Source organism: Nelumbo nucifera, chromosome 2 (assembly GCF_055504915.1).
Source record: "Nelumbo nucifera cultivar China Antique chromosome 2, China Antique-T2T, whole genome shotgun sequence".
In the NCBI taxonomy this organism is placed as follows: domain Eukaryota; kingdom Viridiplantae; phylum Streptophyta; class Magnoliopsida; order Proteales; family Nelumbonaceae; genus Nelumbo; species Nelumbo nucifera.
The window spans coordinates 31,011,830-31,033,876 of record NC_142650.1 but is presented as its reverse complement, the minus strand read 5'-3'; the positions used below and the strand labels follow the sequence as shown (position 1 = coordinate 31,033,876).

Sequence of the window (22,047 nt, the reverse complement as noted above, 5' to 3'; positions counted from 1 at the left end):
GCAGGGTAGTTTTAGGGCGTGAAATTAAGGAAGAATAAAATAAAATTATTGATAAATAAGAAAATAATGGGGAAAAAACACCTGAAATCTATATTAACAGAATTTAAAAATCTTCATGACTTTATGCCCGATATAGATTGCATATATTTTTTTCCCTTTTGTGTCAGAATAGTTGGATCAGTGAGTTATAGCAAACCGGTCCCCTATAGGGTAGGAAAATGTCAAATACCCGGCCCGATTGCCCGCCCCATTGACACCCCACTAGTACATGTCAAATGGCCTTGCAAACTTTTGAGTGCTAATTTTTGTTGCAATTGGAATCTAATCTCCACTCCTCATTTGCTATAAATAGGGACCCATGGACCAAGTATTGGCATCTCATTGGAGGATAGAAGACGCATTGAGAAGAAGAGTACTGGTCTTGCATGAAGATCATAGTCGGTTTAATAGCCAATGACTTGCCTATGTCCTCCCAAGCCTATCTATAAGACACTACTGCTATACAACAGGAACATTTTAGTTTTCATCTATAGGAAGACGATTGTAATGTTTTATGGGTACATGTGGGTAATGTCTTTATGGGTAGCAGATCTGAGCTCCTCTGCTGTCCTTGAAACAATTGACACGGTTCATAGGCAAGCCTCTTGGCTAATTTGACCGATTCATATCTCATGCTAGACCAACTTTAATTTCTTGGCCTTCAAATAGAAGCTGAGGATCCAAAGTATTTGCATCGATCCCGTGGAATGGCACAGGACTTGATGAGATGAAGAGAGGTTTTGCATGAATGCAAGAGTTTGTTTGGTAGCCAAGGATGACTTGCCTATGTCCTTGGAAGGGGGTCTCTCAAGTGTACAGAGAACCCCTTTACATGGTTCATGGGCAAGTTCCTTGGCTAACTTGACAAACTTTTGTTCTCATGCCAGACCTACTTTTCTTGGATACAAGTGATGTGGGAATAAAGAGCCTGAGCATTCACAGACCACTCATGGATGACAGATTGAAAGGAAGGTGGTCTTACATGAAGCTAAGAGTGTTTGGTAGCCAAGAATGACTTGCCTATGTCCTCCAAGGCACAGCTCTACCACGTCTTAGAATTGCTTTACGTGGTTACTAGGCAAGTCTCTTGGCTAACCTGACTAACTCTTATCTATCATGCCAGACCCACTGTTTCTTGATAAAGTAATTTCATTGGATTGACCTCAGATGAGCTGCATGGGAAACGTATAGTAGCTTCAAGTGGCACCAGCATTGACAAACAATGTAGATCATTGTTGCTAGAGGCATTCATTAGTTCACAGTTTGGTTTTAAGAATTCCTTAGATTGTAAATTTCTGGTTTGGTCTGGTTTTCTAAATTTTAAAAATTAGACCAAATCGTGAACTAAATTATTAATAATACATTTATCGATTTATATAATATATATATATATATATATATATATATATATAATACATATGTACGGACATATTCATTTAACATTTCATACATTGTTGCTGTTTGTTTCAATTCGTAATTTGTAATTTGATGCCCAATGAAATATTTATGCTTGAAAAAGTGTGAATGTAATTTATGTAATAGTACTAGCCTACTAGGTAACATTTGTTAATATATTTCAGTTTGATATTTGAATTATAGTTGTTTTTTATGTAGGTATGCATGTTATTTGGACTTTTTAATTAGGTTAAGCCCAATAAAATAGCCCAAACTGTACAAGAGACTGGATCAAACCATAATAAATGGTTTGTGGATTTGGTTTATTTACTAAAATGGTGGTCTGAGAATTTCTTAAACCGTGATTTATATTATTATAGTATGAGATCTCCAAATCAAACCATAAACATCTCTAATTGCTGCCCCTTTGTATGGATGGCATGGAATGGGTAAAAATCCATAACTAGTTAATTCACTTATTAAAGGTGCCAACCGGCTTTGGTAAAAAGTTGGCATCGAATTTCGCTTTCACCATGTTTACGGGTTTGGGCTAGGCTAATAACATTTGACATGACCTGTGTTCAAGTATTAGATCATAGATGTATATTTGGATGAAATAATATTGAGTAGTTTTTATGAATTTATTTAAATAATGGATTATTGAATTTTTATTTTACTATTTAAATCCATTATTATTTAATTTTAATAGGTTAATTGTGTTGGCTTCGTGTTAATTCAAGTCATATGTGTCATTTAGTGTAGAATTAAACAAGTTAAATGTATTAGTTTAGATTATATGGAATTGTGTGTTGTGTTACATGTGTAATAAACAAGTATGTGTTTGGTTTTATGGGCGTTTATGGATAGGCCGTTTATTTATACTTTTTCACTTTAAACGTTTATTTATACTTTTCACTTTAAATGTTTTCTGTTTTTGTTGTTTGGTTTGGCTTGACTTTTAAACATTTTTTACTCTCCACCTCAGATTAATACTCATTAAAGTGTGTCACATTAGCATTTATTTTCAATAAACGCTGGGGCATTAGGGGAAACAAGAATTTGACATTTCCCCAAATGCCTCATGCACAAAAATCAAAGTGTTACAATTTTCTACCATTTATTTGATAAGCGGTAAACCAAATAGCTGTTTCATTTTGCTTCATATGTTTAGGAAGATTGGGAGATCCTCGTACCCAAATTACTCATTGTCTCAACCCATCAGCCCAAAGGGTGGTATAAATTGATTTTGTTGATGACAAATGATGGTTTTGACCTTAATGTAAATTTAGTTGAAAAATAAAAAATAAAAATAAAAATTTTTTGATAAAACATGAACGACCACTTTATTTACATCGGTTATGGTTTTTGAACCACCGTTGATCTAGACTATTCAGCCTGAGAACTGTTCAGGCAATTGGTTCCATTTTACCCTAAACCTAATTTATAGTTAAAAACTATTAAATCAGACAATAACCCATTGACTCGCGTGGTCGAACTATCAATTTGTTTAACCCGTTCAATAGTTTTTGGCTGTTTTAATTTTTAATTTTATAATTTATTTTATTAAAATAGACCAATTATTCGGATCAAACAATCAAACTATTAACCCAAAAACCGGTGGCCAAAACGATTTCAATTTCGTTTTTTAAAACATTGGTATCAGTTTGTTTGGGTAATATATTCGACCAGTTTTATTTTCTATTTAAAAAAGTGTTATGGGTTGATTGGATTCTTTTGAAAAGAACCTTTGGCCCACGCCCGTCCCATGGACCATGGTTTAGTGGCCATGTGATCATTTAGTAAATGACCCAATTTTTTTTCAAAAAAGACACCTAAGGCTGATATGGCTTGATTAGTGGCGTCAGATTAGAATCTATTTAATAAAGAGTTAACAAATCTAACGAAGCTAATCACCTGAACTCGAATAACGATTCTCGTTGAGTTAAGCGCGGGAGAGGGTTATGCTGCGCACATGGGTGAGAATGCACGCGTCAACTACCAGTTGTTTCTTCGCTTCTCTCTCCACTTCTTCCTCTTCGAAGCAACGAAACCGTGTAAGCATGCCTAGCTCAGTTCGAATCGCAGTGGTTGGAGATGTTGTAAGTATAGTCGGCATACAAATACACACTCTCTCAATCTTATTGGAAATTCTCTTAGAAACCCTATCTGTCTTATCATGAAGCTCAATTGCTAGAAATGGATTAGCTTCAGAACCACTTTCTAGGGTTCATCTACACTTTATGATTTAATTGGTATTCATTTGGATGCCAAATTTGGTTTTTGAGAATCATTTGATGGATACCTCACAGTTTTGTTATTGAAATTAACTTTTGGTTGTTATAGCATGATGATTGGAACCTACAAGAAGATGAAAGAGCACTTCAGTTTTTGCAGGTATCTTTCTCCTTATTCTTTTTTCTACTTAATTTCCCTAATAGTTTGAGCTTTTCTTTTTATAGATTTCTTCCGTTGAGCTGTTTCTGTGAAAAGACTTATTTTTAAAAATTTGCCAGTTGTGATAATGATTGTCTGTATAGATTGAATTTCTAATCTTTAACCTTAAGTTGAACTGTGGTATACATTTCATGGGTCTTGAATAAGGTCGTCAACATGTCCTAAATAAGAGGACAGTTGAGGTTGTCCCTTGAAGTCTAAGATTGCCTGTTTGGAATTTCTCAATCAGGGAGTTGATACAAGACATCACAGATGCTATTTTAGGAATCTAGGCCCTTCTAAAGAATTAAGAACGTGTGTTTAGAATCTTCAATATCTGCGAAGGGGTATTCCTACAATGAAGCATGAATACATTATGTCAAGTCCCTAAATTATGAGTGCTAATCTCATGATTTTCAGCTTATGGAATTGAATCAGTGTTATCATCCTAAGGAGGATGCCATCACCGCCCTTTTGAGTATTGAAGGAGAAAAACAAGATTATATTGCACAACCAAGAAAGAAACAAAATTAAAATAAAAATGAACTTAAATGCATTAAGAAGTGCAATATTTTAGCATTGTAACAACATCACAAGACACCACAAGCAAACAATTATACAGAGGAAGATATGTAATAATCAAATTGTAATTGGAACAATATGATTGAAATTTGCAGTTACCAGAAAAAAAAGAAAATTGTATCAAAATAGTTCGGAGAAGTTTTACCCTGGAAAAATAATGCAGTGTAATGTCACATGGTGTCACTATGCAAAAAATAAGCAAGATGCTACCCAAGTAATGTGTCTAAAACATATATTGCTTTTAACTGGAGCATGTCATTTTAGACAGAGTGACAGACAATTAAACCAAATTGTGGCATTTCTTTTTCTTGGCCATTCTTTATGGCTCTGTTAGGTGGACCTTTATCCTCAATTCATGGTTAAAGTAATTTATGTCTCTAATTATTTGTCTAAGAAGGCAGTCATTGTTGTGGTGGCAATGCATAAAAAATTGTAATAATTGATCATCTCAAAAAAAAAAAAGGATGAACTTGTGAAATGTGTGGTTCACATGGTGAGTTGGGAAAATCGTAAGTCATTTTATAGCAGTGAGAACAATGGTGCATGATGCAAAATGGCTAATACCAAAAGTTGTACCCAAGTTAATTGGACTTAAGTCAAGTAGAACTGAATGTAATCTAATCTACAAGATGATGTTTTTTCATTCTACAATTTGATTTTGCAGTTGCTCAATTGCACCAATGGTGATTAATACTTCATAGTCTATTTCCTTATCATGTCCCCCTCCCTTTCTCTCACTCACTCACTAGGGTTGATTCTTTAGCTTCTTTACTTTTAACCGCACATGTTACTGATCTGACATGGTTTTTTATGGAATGCAGCCAGATTTGGTACTATTTACAGGCAGGTGTCATCCACTGCATGCCATTTATCAACCTGATATACCATGAGGACTGTCATTTGGTTCAGTTCTGTCTTTTGAATTTATAGCTTTTGTATCTTCCTGGGTTGTCTTTTGTCCATTATTATTTTTTTTTTGAGAAAATTTAACCAGCCCTTAAACTGCACGTATCTTTTGTTCATTATAATAGGTGGGATTCTTCATGCATTCATTTTGTTATTGACAAAAAGAGGACTTGCAGGTGACTTCGGTAATGAGAATGTTGAACTTGTAAGAAGTATTGCAGATCTTAAGATTGCAAAAGCAGTTATTTTGGGAAATCATGATTCTTGGAATACCCAACAGTTTTCCAAAAAGTAAGCTTCCATGCCCTTTTCACTGTTCAACCTTTTATTTCATTTATCTTGAGAAAAATGGTCATTTGCAGATTTCCTATGGTACAAATTTTGTGATTTGGAGTTGTTGCTTCTATGGAGAGATTTTGAAAGGTTACCTTCTAATCCTTGATGTTAATAATTTAAAACACACACAACAATCTCAACTGAGAAGTGGATTCATGACCCTCTGGACAAGTCATATGGTTCCCCAGTCACATCAGCTCTGTACCCCACCTTTTGTTTGAGTTTTTTCTGAGTAATTTAGTCTGTCCAAATTTCCAACATTTTTAGTTTAATAAGTTCCCTAAAGGAAATGGTTATTTTGGCCACATACCAAGGGGCTATAGGCTGAAGTCTTCCCTATCCTTTTGAGGCCCAAACCATCTTGCCATGTTGTAGATTTCTGGATTAGACTTCTTTAATAAACAACCCAACTGCCAGACCTACTTCCACTCATGTATCATGTATCTGTCTATCCGGATAACTAAAAAAAATTCAGGGTAATGTAAAGAGTTAAAAGAAAATCCTCATATGACACTTAGCCCCCTTCCTCCCCCCGAACAACTTTTTTCTCATTTGACTACCTTGGACAAGGTAAGGTAGGATTGGTAGGGGAGAACAAAAGGTGGGAATAATGGAGGTGAGTAGAATAGGTGGCGGAGGAGATGCTAATAAGGATGGTGATTTGAGAAGGTGAGTGACATGGGACATAAAAGAAAGTTGTTTAAGCATAGTAGAGACATAGGAAATGGTGAGAGTAACAGTGATAGAAAAACGGAACCCAGTTAAAATGGCATAATATGGACATTAACAGTGACAATGAAGAATTGGCATAGCATGGTATCTGTTGATAGAAGTTTTCATGGATGGTGAGTGGGGGTCCATTGCATGTATATAGGTGGGATCCTTTTTCTAGCAGGGTTTCCACTTTCCAGAACCTCTAGCTGTAGCACCAGAGAAAAAGTGAAAACATAATGAAGATATTAGTAATACCATTTCATAGTCCTCATAGACGAACTTGCTGATTTAACTTGGGTGCAAATAAAAAAACTTGTCGTCTATTGGTTCTTAGGTCATCTCTTTGGATGGACTAGATGGTTGGAGATTGATACTTGACAATGACTTAAAAGACCTGGTCAATTGTTGGATCTTAGCATGTGAGAACCTATAATACCTAGATACCTGTATAAAGGTGTCACTTCATGTCAGAAACTTAAATTTCTGGTATAAATTTCACATCCGATGCCACATCCAGCTGTGTCCTTGTCGTATCTGGGTAACATAGATGAGAATGATAATTGAATAGGATTTAGCATGCCACTTGGAAAGTTGGAATGTGTTCATTGTAGTCATTGTGTTGAACATAGATCTTGTTTATTGCAGTCATCAACTTGGTCTGTTCAATATTGTGATTGCAGTCTTCATCTTGGACGTTAGATCTTGAAACACCCATGGCCAACTGGATCTTTATGGTTATCACGATTGATCAAAAAATAAATCTTTATGGTTACCACATCATTATGAAAGTGAAATTCCCGATACATCACATTGAGCCAGTTAGATTTTGTGAAGTTAGTATACTGCTTAGATAAATAAATATTGGTAGACCTTCCAGATGCTCTAATCAACAATTGGATCTTGGTACACCATTTTGGGTCCTGATACATGATTATATCTTTTGGTTCACTACCTGGATTCCCTTGATTGGTATCAGTGTTTTAAAGGCATGGGAGGTGTACACCTGGAGGTGCGCCTCCACATGAGGTGCCCCAAAAATGCCTTGAGGCATATTCCAGAGGCACTGATGCCTCTTAGGCATAGACCTCAGGTCCATAGGTGCACACATCATACAAAAAAGGAAGAAAGAAAAAAAAAAAAAAAAGAAGGGAAAGGAAAGGAAAGGGAAGGAAAGAGAGAAGAAAGAAAAAGAGAGAGAGAAAGAGAGAAAGAGAGAAAAGAAAGAGAAGAAAAGGGAAGGGGAGGGGAGGAAAGAAAGTTTGGGCCAGGGGCTTCGCCCCCAGACCCCCATGGCTGCTCACTTGCCTTGGCTTCGACAAGACCCTCCCTTTCAGCTAGTGTTATGCATGTTCTTCATTCTTCTTAATACAAGATATCTTTCATAGAAAAAAAGAAAAAATGAGATCCTCGTTCCTCTTCTTCTTCCATTTCCTTATTCCTCCCCATCCCCTTCTCTTAATCTAAACTACACCTCATGCCTCCAGGCAGTGAAATGCCTTGTGTTATGCCTCCACATTTCAAAACATTGATTAGTATACATTAAAGGCTGGATGTACATCATCTTAGACATAGTGATATCTGGTCAAAAATAGGAGAAAGAAAAACAGAAAGAACAAAATAAAATAGTTGATTTTATATTAATATTATAAGAGAGCAATGTGATTATATTTCCTATATCCGATAGAAACAGGAGTATGAGAAAGGCAAAGTTGTTATGATATTAGAAATGTCTAAAAAAGCAAGTGATATGCACATGGGGATATACAATCTATTCCATTAATAGAATCCTAGGGAAGAGGATCACCTATTATTACACAAATGTCCAAGATATGTGCAAAAACTGTTTAAGGGGTTAAGTGTCACATGACCCTAAGTAGGGGGAGGGGGAGTTTGTAATTTACTCTTTTTTTTATTATGAATTAGAAAAGAGAAATAGAAAATTTTGATTCTGTTACCTTTTCTGCATAATAATTTGATGATTTTCACAGTATTTGATTTATATATGCTATGTATATTTCACCAAGTTCTGGTTCTTCATGTATATTTCTTATTCTTATTATTTTTTTTCGTTTGAATATTAGGGGGAAAGATCATGTCCAACTTCAGCTGGAATGGTGAGTATCACCAATGTCGTGTAAAGATTCTGAGTCTGGAGAATTTCCACAACCATGCCATATTTAATGTTTAGTGCTCTTTATCTCTTGTTTTAAACTTTTAATTGCTATAATGTTGCTTGTTGTTACGTGATAGTTGACAATTGGCAGTGCCATAGCATTTCTCTTTCCACTGTCTGGTTAGTTAGGTAAGTTGTTGGAATCTGGAACCTAATTAATCAGACAAGGTTCCCATGTGAGTAGGACGGAGGACCTTAGCTTAACTTCGAGATGTATTAATGTTTTTATCTGGTATAATCCCATTTTGTCATTCATTCATATGGCTAATTTAAATGCACATTCAGAAATAGGCACAATATTGCTTTCTCCATATGAAAAAAAAAATAATAGAGAGAGGGATTTTTTGTCTTGATTTCTAAGCATGACCTTTTAGAGTTGTATGAAATTTTACAAAATACATGATTTTTGTTCCTGTTCAGTCTTGGTGAAGAGCATGTAGGTTATAGTCGTTTGGACTTTCCTATGTTAAAGATGAGTGTTGTTGGTGGACGCCCATTTTCTTGTGGAGGTGAAAGTTTGTTTCGGAAAAGGCTTTTGTCAGCAAGGTTAGTCAGATGTATTAAGCAAGCTCCTTGATTTTTGTTTTATTTTATTTTTGGCTTAAGATTCATGATCCCCATTTCGTAATTTTATTTGTACTTATTTTTTTGGCTTACTTGCATTTACTTTGTTCTTTATTAGATTAAATTGTTTTAAGGTATTTATGTTGGCTTGTTCCACACTTGGTTTGACAAGAAATCAGGTATGACCGTAATGGGTTCAAGTGTAAGGTTCTGGGAAGTTCTATGGTGAGGAGAAACTCCTCTTTCCTAGACTTTACACCATCTCCCTTCATAAAAGTAGATTCATATTCTCACAAGTTTTCTTTTCACCATTGTGTCTTTCATGCGGTTGCTGTTATAAGAGGGGACTTGGAGACTTTGAAAGTAAGTCTTTTCCCTACTTTAGGTTTTTAGGGATGCTGTCCTTTAACAAGTAGGAACTAGGAGGAGATAAACGGGTTGAAACTGCTGATTCACAGGGAACATTCTCTTTCTCTTCTTAACATTTCTTATCACCACCCTGGTCTCAATTATAGTTGTTTGGTTAGGTCACAGCTCCACCAAAAGTTAGTCTGTTGTTGGGAATCCATGCTTAAGATTATCAACATTGATGAGATACCAACATTAATGGGAAGGCTGTGGTATTTATCTCCTAACTTGTGCATTAAGATGAGAATGCCAACCACCTATCCTTGCATTGGTCTTTCACCACAAACATTTTGGAAAACTTTCTTTCCCCCCTTTGGTGCATTATGGACTCCCCTAAAATGAAACAATATACTTGTTTGGGCCTCACTTTCTTTCCCCACCAACCAAACATGGAAATTTTCTCTAAAGGAGAACAGAGTTACCATTTTCTGGAGTGTATTGGAGAAAAGAAACAAGAGGGTGTTTAGGTCAAGAGCCAGGATGCTAACATTCTCATTGGTCCAGCTAAAGTAAGGATGGTACATTGAATGCTTAGTAAGGATGACTTCAAAGGGGTCTGAGTGGATGCTATTTTAACAGGATTGCAATCATTGACTAGCCATGCACGTGAGGACAGCTGGTATCCAATGGTTGGAAGTCACAGAGATGGGGTACATCAAATTTTGGTGGATGTTCCATTGGCAAACTTGGCCCTTCATATGTGGGTGGAGAATATGGTAAGCTCAGTTTAGATGGTAGTTCAGTAAGGACCAAGGAACATAAGGCAGTTGGGAATCATTAAAGCTTTTAGTTGTCATTGGTGGGTTGATCATTTTTGGTTTGCCTTGGACCTCTTGGAGAATAGACTTTTAACAGAATTGAAATATCATCAGGCCCCTAAGGTTGAGTTTCTGTTTGGGTTCCAGAGGATTGAGATCGAGGGAGGTTCTCAGGTGCTCCTTGAGGTTAGATTGTTCTTATTATGACTTTTCCATGCATCACCTTGTTTATGATGCCTTGTTCACTCTTTACAGTGACTGATTTCTTTTCATTCCTAACATGGAGTCAGAAATCAAAATCAGCTTTTCTTGTTTGATAACAACTAAAATATTGATTTTGATCAGGGTAAAATACTTGGAAAATGTTTGTAAGGCTAGCATTTTTATATAGAGCAAAAGTGTTGGGATGGCACTAAATGTTTTGGGCAACATTATAAATTATATATCAGTCTGTGGGATGGGGAAATCTTCCCCATTATTTGTAATACCTCAACTTGATTTTAACAAAATCTCCTTTTATTGATAAAAAAAAGGTATTGGGATGGCACTGAACAGAGTCGGATGGTGGAGCATGATTTGTGTAGCTGATCCCATATTGTTGTTAGGTCAAGGCTTTGCAAGACTGTTAGAGATGTTTACTGAACCCCCCCCCCCCCCCCCTTCCCTTATAATATAATTGAATATTATCAATTTGAAACATTCTGTTAGATATGGAGTTGATGACATGGATGGGAGTGCAAAGAAGATCTATAAAGCTGCCTTAGGGACACCAGAGGGTCTTTCCATTGTATTTCTTGCACACAATGGACCCATAGGTATATAAAATCATCATTTCTAATTCAATTTTAATATACGATATTTGTTGCATGATGATAGAGTACCTTCTCCCCCTTTAAATACTAGAACCTTTACGCTGTGTGCAGGGCTAGGATCCGATATCAATGATATCTGTGGGAAAGACTGGGTGTTCGGTGGTGGTGATCATGGTGATCCTGGTAAATACTTTCTCTCGGTTCATATTTGATTCTTGTGTTTACAATTTAACGTTTGTCTTATGGTGACAGATCTCGCTAGAGCTATATCCCTCCTGAAAGAAACCACCCAATTCTCTATCCCTTTGGTTGTGTTTGGACACATGCATAAAGAGCTTGCATATGGAAATGGTCTTAGGAAGATGCTCGTGGTGGGTGCTGACAACACTATTTACCTCAATGGAGCCATTGTGCCAAGGGTGAGAAGCTTTATGAAAGAGGAAACCTCAACATATGCACCTGTGTCCACCGGCACAGTGCGAGCCTTCACTCTAGTTGAGATTTTAGATGGAAAACTAGTAAGAATTGCAGAGACCTGGGTTTCAGTTATTGGAGATAAAATGGCAATAGAGGAGGAGCATATACTATACAGGAGTAGTACTGAGTGGACATCTTGATGGGACCCCTAATTTTGTCTCAACTCTGAACGTTAGCCTTCTTGAATTCCTCTCTCAAATCCTTCAGTGTAAATTGCTTTTGAACGGTTGAACCGCAAATGCCCACTCTAAGAAGGATATTGGTCTATTTAATAAGCTGACTCGTGTACAATATTGTTTCAGACATTTTTTTCCCAGACCCTTCATGGGTATGTATCATACGAAGAATGAACATATGTAGCCACGCTTACACAAGAAAGAGCGAGTTTTATTGCTTCTGCTGCCTACCAAGTATTGTCTCTACTGTGGTTATTCTCTTTCCTAGACTAATCCTCTGTTAGTGTGAGCTTGTGTTACACTGCTGGTCCTAAGCCTGGATAAAGGAAGAGGGTTGCATCAGGTTGGCAGTCGGCACTCCATCATAACTCTCATGCCTTTTTGTTAGAGATATTTATCTTCCAAATAATTGGATGCTACCTTTAGATTTTATTATTGCCAATATGCCCTTTAATGATAAATGCCATCTTTCCTCTCCTTAGATGCAATATTGTATCTATGATATTGTCTTTGAAGCTATTTTATATAAAAATTAACTTCTAACAATGAATATCATATGAAAGGAGATGAATGTGACATTAGGGCTGCAATTTGAGCGGGCTACCTGAGTTTGACCTAATTATCAAAAACACAAAAAAGTACATACTTGGGTTGAGCTTAGGTAACTTGAACTTGATCCAAGCCCCACTCAAATAAATACAGACATATTAATCAGGCCCTATGTGATGCACGGGTGTTAATTGGGCCAAGTTGAACACTATCCATTTTAGCATTATTCTTGGGTTATGTATTTTCTAATAAATCAAAAAAAAATCTAGAAGAAATTAGAAAGAGGGAGAGTTGTTTTTTTATTAAATTAAATTAAAAAAATAATTTTTATTAATTTGTATCAATTTTAACTAATAAAATAAGTTTTGCTAAAATTGTTAACTTTTGAAAATATAACAGAAAAAATATTTTATATAAAATTGAATTAATAGTGAAAAGTAATGTTTTAACAAAAACATGTTAATTAATAGTGTTTCTAATAATTATTTTCAAGACATTTTCTAAAGTTTATATAGCAGATTTGGCAAACCAAATCGATCAATCAAGATCTACTCAAATTGGTAATTAAAATTTTATATTTTCTTGACCCACCTCTAGTGTTTACCAAATTTCAACATCAATACAAATAATGATGTATGGGGCCCAAAATGTCAGAGAGAGGGAGAGATTTTATAATTACAAAATTAAAATATTATTTATAAATGTAATAAATTTTTTAATTAATTATTAAATTTTATTACTTTACTTTTATTATTTAATTTGTACTTATCTATATTTTATCTTATTAGTATTTTAGATATTTTTTATTCATCTTATTTCAATATTTAAGTTTTAACTTAAACATTAATACTTTAGTATATTGATGAAAGTTTAAATGCATGTATTTGAAAGGTGCATAGAAATAGAGATAAAAATAGATAGAACCCTTTTTATCATCTTCTTCACCCAATTGGCTGGAATATGTCATGGAGAAGAAGACGACCCAGCGCTTACTCCTTTTTGTCATCTTCACCCTATTGGATGAGCAAGTTTTACAAAACCTGCTTTAATCTAAATGCCTTGCATTTTTCACCTTGTTCTCTCATCTACTACATAGCACTGCTATGATAGCAGTTCAACTTAACTACCTTCAATGTTATTCATATAATTTAATAATTATTTATATAAATTATATTAGACATTTAAATATTTTATTTATTATATATAATATTTAAATAATCGATTGAATTCGGATATTTATTGAATCAAATCAGGTCATATCCAAATTCAACCGATTAGATATTCGAATTATCCAAATCCGATTCGATTATGTCGAATTTCGAATTCAAAATCTGATTTTTGAATACATTGATACCCCTAGATGAGATACATCAACAATAACACCACCAACATCAAACAAATAAAATCCCTTGATTGTTAATGTCCCTGTAGCATAACATGACTACCAATGATCAAAAAACCAAAGGGCAAAACAGAAACTAATAAATGGACCAAACCAATAACCAACTGGTTGTTAAACAAAAGTAAATTCAAATATTAGGTTTATAAGAAACAATCCTATGAATAGATCTAGAAAATGACATGATGGATGGTAAAAACATTAGAAATTCAGAAAAATTACCCACATTCTAACACCATAACCATTAAGCAACAAAAAGGAATGGAAATAGGAGCTAAGGAATGAAATGGAAACAAAAGAGGTTTGCCCCCTCTATTTTTTGAAATTTCTTTTCTTTCTTCCTTTTCTTTTCATGAATATGTTGCTTTTCAATGTTTTGAATGAAGTTTATACATTTTTTATGAAGATTACAAACAATTAATGGTGAAAGATGGTTGTTGCTTTCTATGGAACTTGAGGGATTGTCCTAGGATTTATGTTATTTATTTAAAAGGGCAGTCTAGTGCATGAGGCTCCCGCCAATGCAGGGTCTGGAGAGGGACAGATATACATATCCTTATCCATACACATATAAAGAGGCTATTTCCAAGATTTGATCCCTGGTCACCCAAGTTGCAATTGTACCTATTAATAAGCCAGGCTTGGGCTTGGCTTTTGCCAAAATTTGAATGGGCCTGCTCGAAGCCCGAGCATGACACAGTGTAAAGTCAGCCCTGAAGCTCAGCCTGTGAACATGTCTAATCACAATTGAGCAACCCAACGTTGCCTAGGTGACTTGGTGATAGGGCACCCTACTATTGCCTAGCTTCACCTCGATGCCTTGCCTATAATTGTAAGATCATTAATTTAGTCCTATGTTACCTATGTTTTTTATCACCCCTTATGTCTTATGAAAGCTGAGATGGTTTTGCCTCCCTAGCTCCCTGCATTTTACAAGGATGTTGTAATGCAGACTCATGAACTGGAATAGATAAATAACCATTTCATCTTATATGCAAAATTTAATAGATATGAAATCAAAGGGGTTTTGGAACGACTTTCATTGGGGGGTTTGGAGAAAGCATAACAAAATAGAGGATAGTTTGGTCAACAGTAGGATGCAATGATAGAAGTTGCATACTAGGAACTCTTTGTCATTGTAATTAATGTTATTTTATGACATTATTATGTTTTCAAACCATTCTTTATTGTCATGTAATGACCATTATCTGAATCAATTTGAGAGGCTCTTAAACGTGTACCCTTCTATAGTGTAAAGGCTACTATTTTCACCTAAACTTTTTTGCTCAATTCTTTTGATCCTTGATTTATGGTACAACTATAGTTTTAGTTGGAAGTTGGAACACATTCATGGCAAGCCCTCATTCTCGAAACAGGAGATAGGTGGCAAGTTGTTAGGCCCCAAGCCTATATATGTCCATTTATTCATTGTTTTGATACCTTTTTTTTCTCAATTTAGTTAATCTTTTTTTTTTCATGAGAGAATGAGATATGATGAGGCTTATGCCTCATGCATAACATGATCCTAGTGACTTGCCTTACACCTTTATTTTTTCAGAGAATTGGTCAATATGTAGCTAGGTAAATGAGAATGGGAATTATTGCTTTACGAAATAATTATTAGAACAAAGTATAATCTTGTACCTACACCAAGGCACTGATCACAATGATCAAGTATCAGACATCAATAATGATATTTTGAAATTGGACATCTCCTCTCCCCAAACGCTTCCTTGTGATCTATTTTGATGCCTTCTGCCTTCATGTATCTTATTGTTTTGTGTTATTGATAACAATTAATGTTTTGTAGTCTAAGAGATGTGGAAAAGAAACTAAAATCACTCTTTTTTTTCATATGAAAGATAATCACCTAAGAAACTACTACGAGACAGTTGTTCAGCTATCACCCAACAATGACAACTATACATATGTTGGGTTAATCTAATTTTCTTGTTAATAACCAATGCATTTGATGTTGTACAATCCGAGGTGGTGCACGAACTGGGGAGAGCAACCAGATGGTCTTTGTTGGTAGGGTGGGGCCAAGCTACAAGGACGAGGCTGCGCTTCAAGACCTGCGATCAAGAGAGGAGATGTCAGAGGCCCGAGGAGTTATCCCCAGGTAAGTACTCCAACACTCAAGTCAGTAGGGGGTGGTAGGTGGTTGGGTCGAGCTATAAGAATGCTGGTCCGAGCTAAGTAGCAGTACGGGTGTCAGAAGTTGGGGCCACTTACCTTGAGCATGGAGTACCTTTTTATAACCGAAGATCCGTGTCCTGGTCAGATTGGGCTTCCAGGGTTATCGAGATGAGGTTAGCCGTCGAGGTATTTGGGATAAAGTCTCATTCCCTAGCAGAGTTGTCTTCCTTACTCTTCTTTAGCAGTAGTTGTGCTCATCCATGTGACGTGTAGTTAACGTGGCTGAAAGGATAAGATGGGGGGCCACAATAATAGCATAGCTCGGCCGAGCTATGTCGACGTGGCTGTGCTAGGCTGACGTGGTTGGGCGATGGCTGGGTGACCACGTGTCTCTTAGGGCCAGCTTAGCAATGACTCGAACAACATTGGTCAATGAACACTTCATACCGATCTATTTGACACCTTTGTTCTTACTAGAACTTTTTAGAGAGGCTTTCCTGCTAGAAGCTTCTTTTTGTCCTAAATATCACTACTTTGCCATGCTCAATGCGGTTGTTTGTTGATTTCATACTAGAACCAACCAAATGAAGCATTAATTAGGATTCCTAGATTCCTCACAGTTTTGCTCATTTGAATATTATAGCTGGATAAAAAGTATGGCCTTTGGTAGCTTGACTATTGATCCTATCTATACCAAGCACAACAAAGGGGAACTTGTTTTACACCAGTGTGAAATTCTAACCAAAGCTTGAGATCCTATAGTGCAAGTGTTACATGTTCACATATGACAAGCCTTGTGTGAACTTAACTCTTCCAGTGTGAAATTCCACTTGTGTGAACTTGTTTTACACCACCAATCCCAATCCTGGATAAAGGTTGTGTTAGGTTGGTAGCTAACATTAAAACATTTGTCATAGTTTTTGGGTCATGTATCCCAATTTATCTTTTCTTTAACAATGACACACTAAACCAACTCCATATAGTTGGGACAAGGCTTGGTTGATGATGATGATGATGATGGTGGTGTGACAAGGTATTTGGGGAAATGGGAACTAGATCCACAAATTATATTATCTAACTATCTCAAATTCTTGCATGGGTGGGTTCTTCTTGACCATATCCAAAATCATATATCACATACTTGTACGAGTTTTATTGTCTCCAATATTGAAGTGTGGTGGACCCTTTCTCCAATTGGAATGCCCCAAGTTGGTGGGGCATCTATGTTGATTTTCATTATTTATAATTAATGGACAGTTTCTGAACAATTATAAGTGGACAGTTTCTAAAATGAGAGTAAAGGACATATATGCCCTCTTTATGCCCATTGTATGTTTAGACAAAGGGGACAAAAAACGTCTAACGAAAATTCCAGAAAAAAGGGGCATTTGTTCTTTTATAGAAAGTATAGTTGTGCTTCTCACTTTGAATCTTCTCGAGGAAATTTTTATGTCAACTCTAGATCCTCAATTAACTAAATATCATTTATGATGCAAAAGGTTTTGAATTAGTTTATAATGTCGACCTTGCCTAACCTTAGCTTACTTTTTGTTGGGATGTTTATGACAATTGGATTTACTTGTCAACATTAATTTTTTATGTTTACGTATGGACATGTTGAATTTTTGGTTGGGTAATAGGTCTCGACCGGCCCTTTTCTAAATTAATAAGTAAAGGAGCTTATTCTTCACTCTATTATATGTTTCGATATGATGAGATTGACTGGGATGAAATGTTGGTCAAGCACTACATAGGGAGAGAGGTATAGAACTACAATTTTGATATAATTTCTATTTCACTTTTTAGCATTAGATTGAGTTTTTGTGTAAATTAATCTGTTAAAGGAAAAGAAGATTCTTCAAGACCACTTGAGTGACATAAACCTCTAAACTTGAAAAGAGGATTTAAAAAAAATATATATGGTTTTGAAGTTTAAATAGTCTTCTTGACTATGTCATAAAATTTATCATGCTTCCTTGTCAAGTTAGACGTTGCAATTGGTTAACACTTTGCAAACCACCACCTTATTTGATCGAGTTGTGTTTGGATTTCTTATGGATCCAACTTTCTTGGGGCTTACTATTTCCAGGATTTATGGGTTTGTTGTCCTTTCCTCTCTCAATATTGGGACAAGCATATTGTTTCTAATGTTCAACACAAATCTTGTCACTCAAAAAATGACCTAGTGTAACTTGTGACCTGATGAGCATCCTCATGGAAAATGAAGTGGAACTCCATACTTGTTTGGCTGTTTTGGATGACAATTTTGAGGATGAGTAACGTTTGTGGCTGCCTATATATATTTTCTAGATGTCAAAGGTAGTAGAATCTTTGATTTTCTTTTCTTCTTGCATGTTACATTCTTTCTTATCATATTAGACATATATAATATTGTTTTTGCCTTGGATGGGCTGAGGGCAACAAGGTAAATTCGCTCTCGAGCCGAGGGCCAATAGTGAGTCAAAGGTCCATTGTGGTTGAGGGCCTGTAGGTCAGTCTTATGAAGAGAGAGAAGACATCAAAGGCCCTAGGTGCTAATCCGAGGTGGGGACTCCGACAATCAAGTTAGTGAGGGTGTGATGAGAGGTAGACGAGGCTTGAACTGGGATAGCTTCGATGAGGTCATGATGAGAATAAGTGAATTCTTAAGAACGAAGAGTCTAGGTCCCTCACCTGTGGAGGGTCACCCCCTATTTATACTTGAGACCGCTTGGGAGTAGGTGGGTGTGGACGACCAGGATGCAATCCGACCTTGCCGCACGACCATCCGAGGTTGCCATGTTTGGTCGTGCCATTGGGCCCACATCGTGCACCGACTTCTGCTCTGGGTGACGCCCCTATTGGGTCCGCATACCCTCTACCACACGCCGGAGTGCCATTAGCCTTCCATAAGCGCCTACATCACATATGTTTTTTATCCTCGGCCATTCTGTCCATTTTGGTTGGTCAAACCATATTTGCATCTAGTTTTCAAGTAGGGGTGGCAATTTTCCCCACCAGGGATCGGGGACGGGCATGGGGGGTGATTTGAGGGTCGGGGTCGGGGATGGGGAATGTAATCCCTGCCCTGAACCCACCCCGTTGCCATTCCTATTTTCAAGACCACTTTATGCAATAAGCATGGTTTGATCACCTATATGGATACTAGCATTTTTCATCCATTAACATTTTTATTAGCAAATTTCGTACGTACTCTCAAACAATAAAGCTTCAAGAGAAACTAAGGGGAATTGAAATTCTCCGGGAATTGCTAAAAAATGGTAAACCCAAAGAGAAGGCTTTACTTTGGAATGGTCTAATGAGCTGAGTGATGCATTTTGCTGTAATTTTCAAATCCTTCTCCTCATTAGAAGTTTTGGTGCAATCTCTTTTGTTGTAATCATAGTTTAACTTTGAGGTTCTGGTACTAAATTAAATTATATTAAGTTAATTGTGGACCATGCATATAAACATCTTACAACTTGTTTTTCTTTCTGAGTGGGTTAACATTTTATTTTGGATGGTGGAGAGAGAGGAAGAGGTCTTCTTTTAGGAAGCCAAATGCAATAAATGATATGGTCACAACTCATGGTGATCAACATGGACCTTCCGGGTATGAAGGAGAAAATGCTAGTATTGAGGTCATGAGGATTACAATGGATCACACATCAACATCAACCCAAAGTTATGTTCTTGATGGAGACTAGAATGAATAACAATTGGTGTGACTGTGTGTTAAGGAGAACGAGATTCAAGTTGATGGAGATTGTGGGTGCAGAAGGACGAAGTGGAGGATTGGTGTTGACATGGAGAAATTGGTTAGGCGTAGAAGTTTTATTTTCAAACAAGTATTTGATTGCTATGACGAGTAAAACTCAACCAGTTAATGGGGAGGAATCAAAGAGATTTACTCCTAATCGGGGGCTTAGATGATCCCTTGTCACCCTTTTTATTTATTTTGGGGATGAACGTCCTATCATGGCAGTTGTTCAATGATCTTTCATTTGTTATTTGCAGATGATCTTTTCATATTATGTGGTATACAAAATTTTAAGAGAATTTGGACGGTGTTCGGGATAGAATATAAATTTCATTAAGTCAGAAATATTTATTTATTTTTTTAGTAAAAATGTTCCTTTTAGACATTGTAGAATGGTGGCACGTAGTATGGGTGTGGGTCAGATTGGCAGGAAGAAAAAGCTTTTGTTGGAAATGTGTGTATCAAAGAGGTGGTGGAAAGAGTTAAATCCCACTTGAGTGGATGGAAAGCAAGAACAGTCTTGCTTAATAGTGTGGTTTCAGCTTTACCTACGTATATTATGTTGGTTCATTCATTCATTATCGAATAGTATATGTGATAAGATAGAGATGCTTATGTAGAACTTTTTTCTGGAATGAGAAACATGGGATGGGAAGAGATATGGTGTGGAGGAAAACTTGTATGCCGAAATTAGTGGGTTGTTTGGGGGTGAGATGGCTAAAACATTTAGTGCGATTGCAGTTTGTGTGTTGTTCATTGGCGTTTATTGAAAAAATGCCATCACATCAGCGTCACATAGGTGTGGGCATTTATTGCATATGAAACAAAATGAAACAATTGTTTGATTTTATAGTTTATCAAATAAACGCTTAGATTTTTGTGTATAGGGCATTTGGAGAGCCAAATTCTTGTTTTCCCCAATGCCCCAGTGTTTCTTGAAATCAAATGTTAATGTATCACACTTTAATGGGTATTAATCTGAGGTGAAGAATAAAAAACATTTAAAGTGAAGCTCAATCAAACAACAAAAATAGGACACGTTTAAAATAAAAAAGCACAAATAAATAGCCACCCATAAACATAAACGAAACCAAACACCCAAAAAAAAGTAAAAAATAGAAATATGGATTTGACCAAATAACCTAATGCAATACATGGTAGTTAAATCTACCAAACTAATGGCCCATTTGCCAGGTCTCCACATTGATTGAGCTGTATTGACTGAACCACTTTCAAAAAGTTACCTAAAACAGCTTCACCAGAAAAGTCAATTTTGTGATTTATGTGAGTTGATTTCTGGCTTTTTCAATTTTTTACCAAGCATGAACTCACAGAATTCTGGGGTGCCGGAACCTGCTGTGTGAAAGCCCTCCCAAATGCGTACTAAATACGTGTTTGTTTTTAACAAGGATTCGAAAAAAGTTTTTCTTTTCACACATCAAAAATTGTGGTGACCAGTTGATGCAATTGCAAATTTAGCCTACTGCCGAGATCAGATCTGTTCTTCACAGAGCCAGCCTCACACCGACCTCACAGCATGTTTTAGCCGTGCATCTGGAGCATCTCCTCATGAATTAAAAATTTACAAATACAAAATGATCCAGATGCACGGCTGAAATGTTCTTTGAAATCGGTGTGAGGCGCGCTGTGTGAGGAGCAGATCCGAACTCCCCACGGCCCACTACCCACTCACCAAACGCGGAAGTTGGTGACAATATTTACTGATGCTTACCAGGGCCTGTTTGGATGCACCGACAAATGTTGAGGGTAACGTTTCAGCAAATAATAATAATAATAATAAGTACATGATAATCTTTTCCGGAATTAGGAGTGTTATTTTTATTTTTTTGTGATAAAAGATAAAAGAATTGGGAGTGTCCCGTTCATACAAAAAGGCCACCCACGGCCATGCTCAATCACTAGTTGTAACTGCTAAACAAGCTTCTTAAAAGGCCACAAATATCGTAGAGAGAAAAAAACAAAATTGGTACTTCCAAACAGCGGATTTTCATACAAAAGTGAAATGGATTGAATAGCAAGGTCAAAGCATTCAATGCTGATGATAATGAGGTTGAAAGAAGCCCGTTCATTGTGTGGCACGAATTGTGGGTCAGGGCCCATAATTGGATGGGTCCAAACTCTGCAGCCACACTTGTAATCCACCCAATTGGGTGAACCTAATCATCTTGTCCATCACGTTCCACTCATTAAATCAAAAGGGAAAAATGAAACGCCCAATACCTACTTTCACAACTCATAAGATGACAAGAGCTTTTGACGGAAGCGGTTCAGATTGTTGGGCTGGAACTCGGCAGCCTGGCCAGGCTAGCCCATCTTCAGGTATGGTTCTGTTGAGAGAGCCCAAGGCCCAATACAAGAATTGGGAGTTAGTTCTCAGTTGGGCTTGGCAAGGTTGCAACTTATTCTACTACAATATGGTAATTTCTA

General features: G+C 36.5%; 1 protein-coding gene across 3 annotated transcripts; it reads left to right on the top strand.

Annotated features, from left to right (window-relative positions):
* The first annotated feature begins 3,375 nt into the window (after positions 1–3,375).
* LOC104603343 (Calcineurin-like metallo-phosphoesterase superfamily protein) lies at positions 3,376–12,007 on the top strand. 3 transcript variants are annotated; one of them, XM_010267355.3, is made up of 9 exons: positions 3,376–3,533; positions 3,778–3,828; positions 5,271–5,292; positions 5,532–5,646; positions 8,487–8,519; positions 8,999–9,124; positions 11,017–11,123; positions 11,232–11,303; positions 11,373–12,007. In XM_010267355.3, exons 1-9 carry the CDS (start codon positions 3,396–3,398, stop codon positions 11,735–11,737), a joined length of 1,029 nt encoding a protein of 342 aa, XP_010265657.1. In that variant the 5' UTR covers positions 3,376–3,395; the 3' UTR covers positions 11,738–12,007. The 3 variants fall into 3 exon arrangements, with proteins under 3 accessions (XP_010265657.1, XP_010265658.1, XP_088755325.1); XM_010267356.3 differs by having other exon boundaries at positions 3,394–3,533; positions 5,271–5,357; XM_088899199.1 differs by lacking the exon at positions 3,376–3,533 and adding an exon at positions 3,599–3,686 and having other exon boundaries at positions 5,271–5,357.
* The last annotated feature ends 10,040 nt before the right edge of the window (positions 12,008–22,047 follow it).

Coding starts and splice junctions, on each gene's coding strand:
- LOC104603343 (XM_010267355.3), top strand. CDS start 3,396: ATGCTGCGCACATGGGTGAGAATGCACGCGTCAACTACCAGTTGTTTC. Junction 11,124..11,231: donor TGCACACAATGGACCCATAG/GTATATAAAATC, acceptor CGCTGTGTGCAG/GGCTAGGATCCGATATCAAT. Junction 11,304..11,372: donor TGGTGATCATGGTGATCCTG/GTAAATACTTTC, acceptor TTATGGTGACAG/ATCTCGCTAGAGCTATATCC.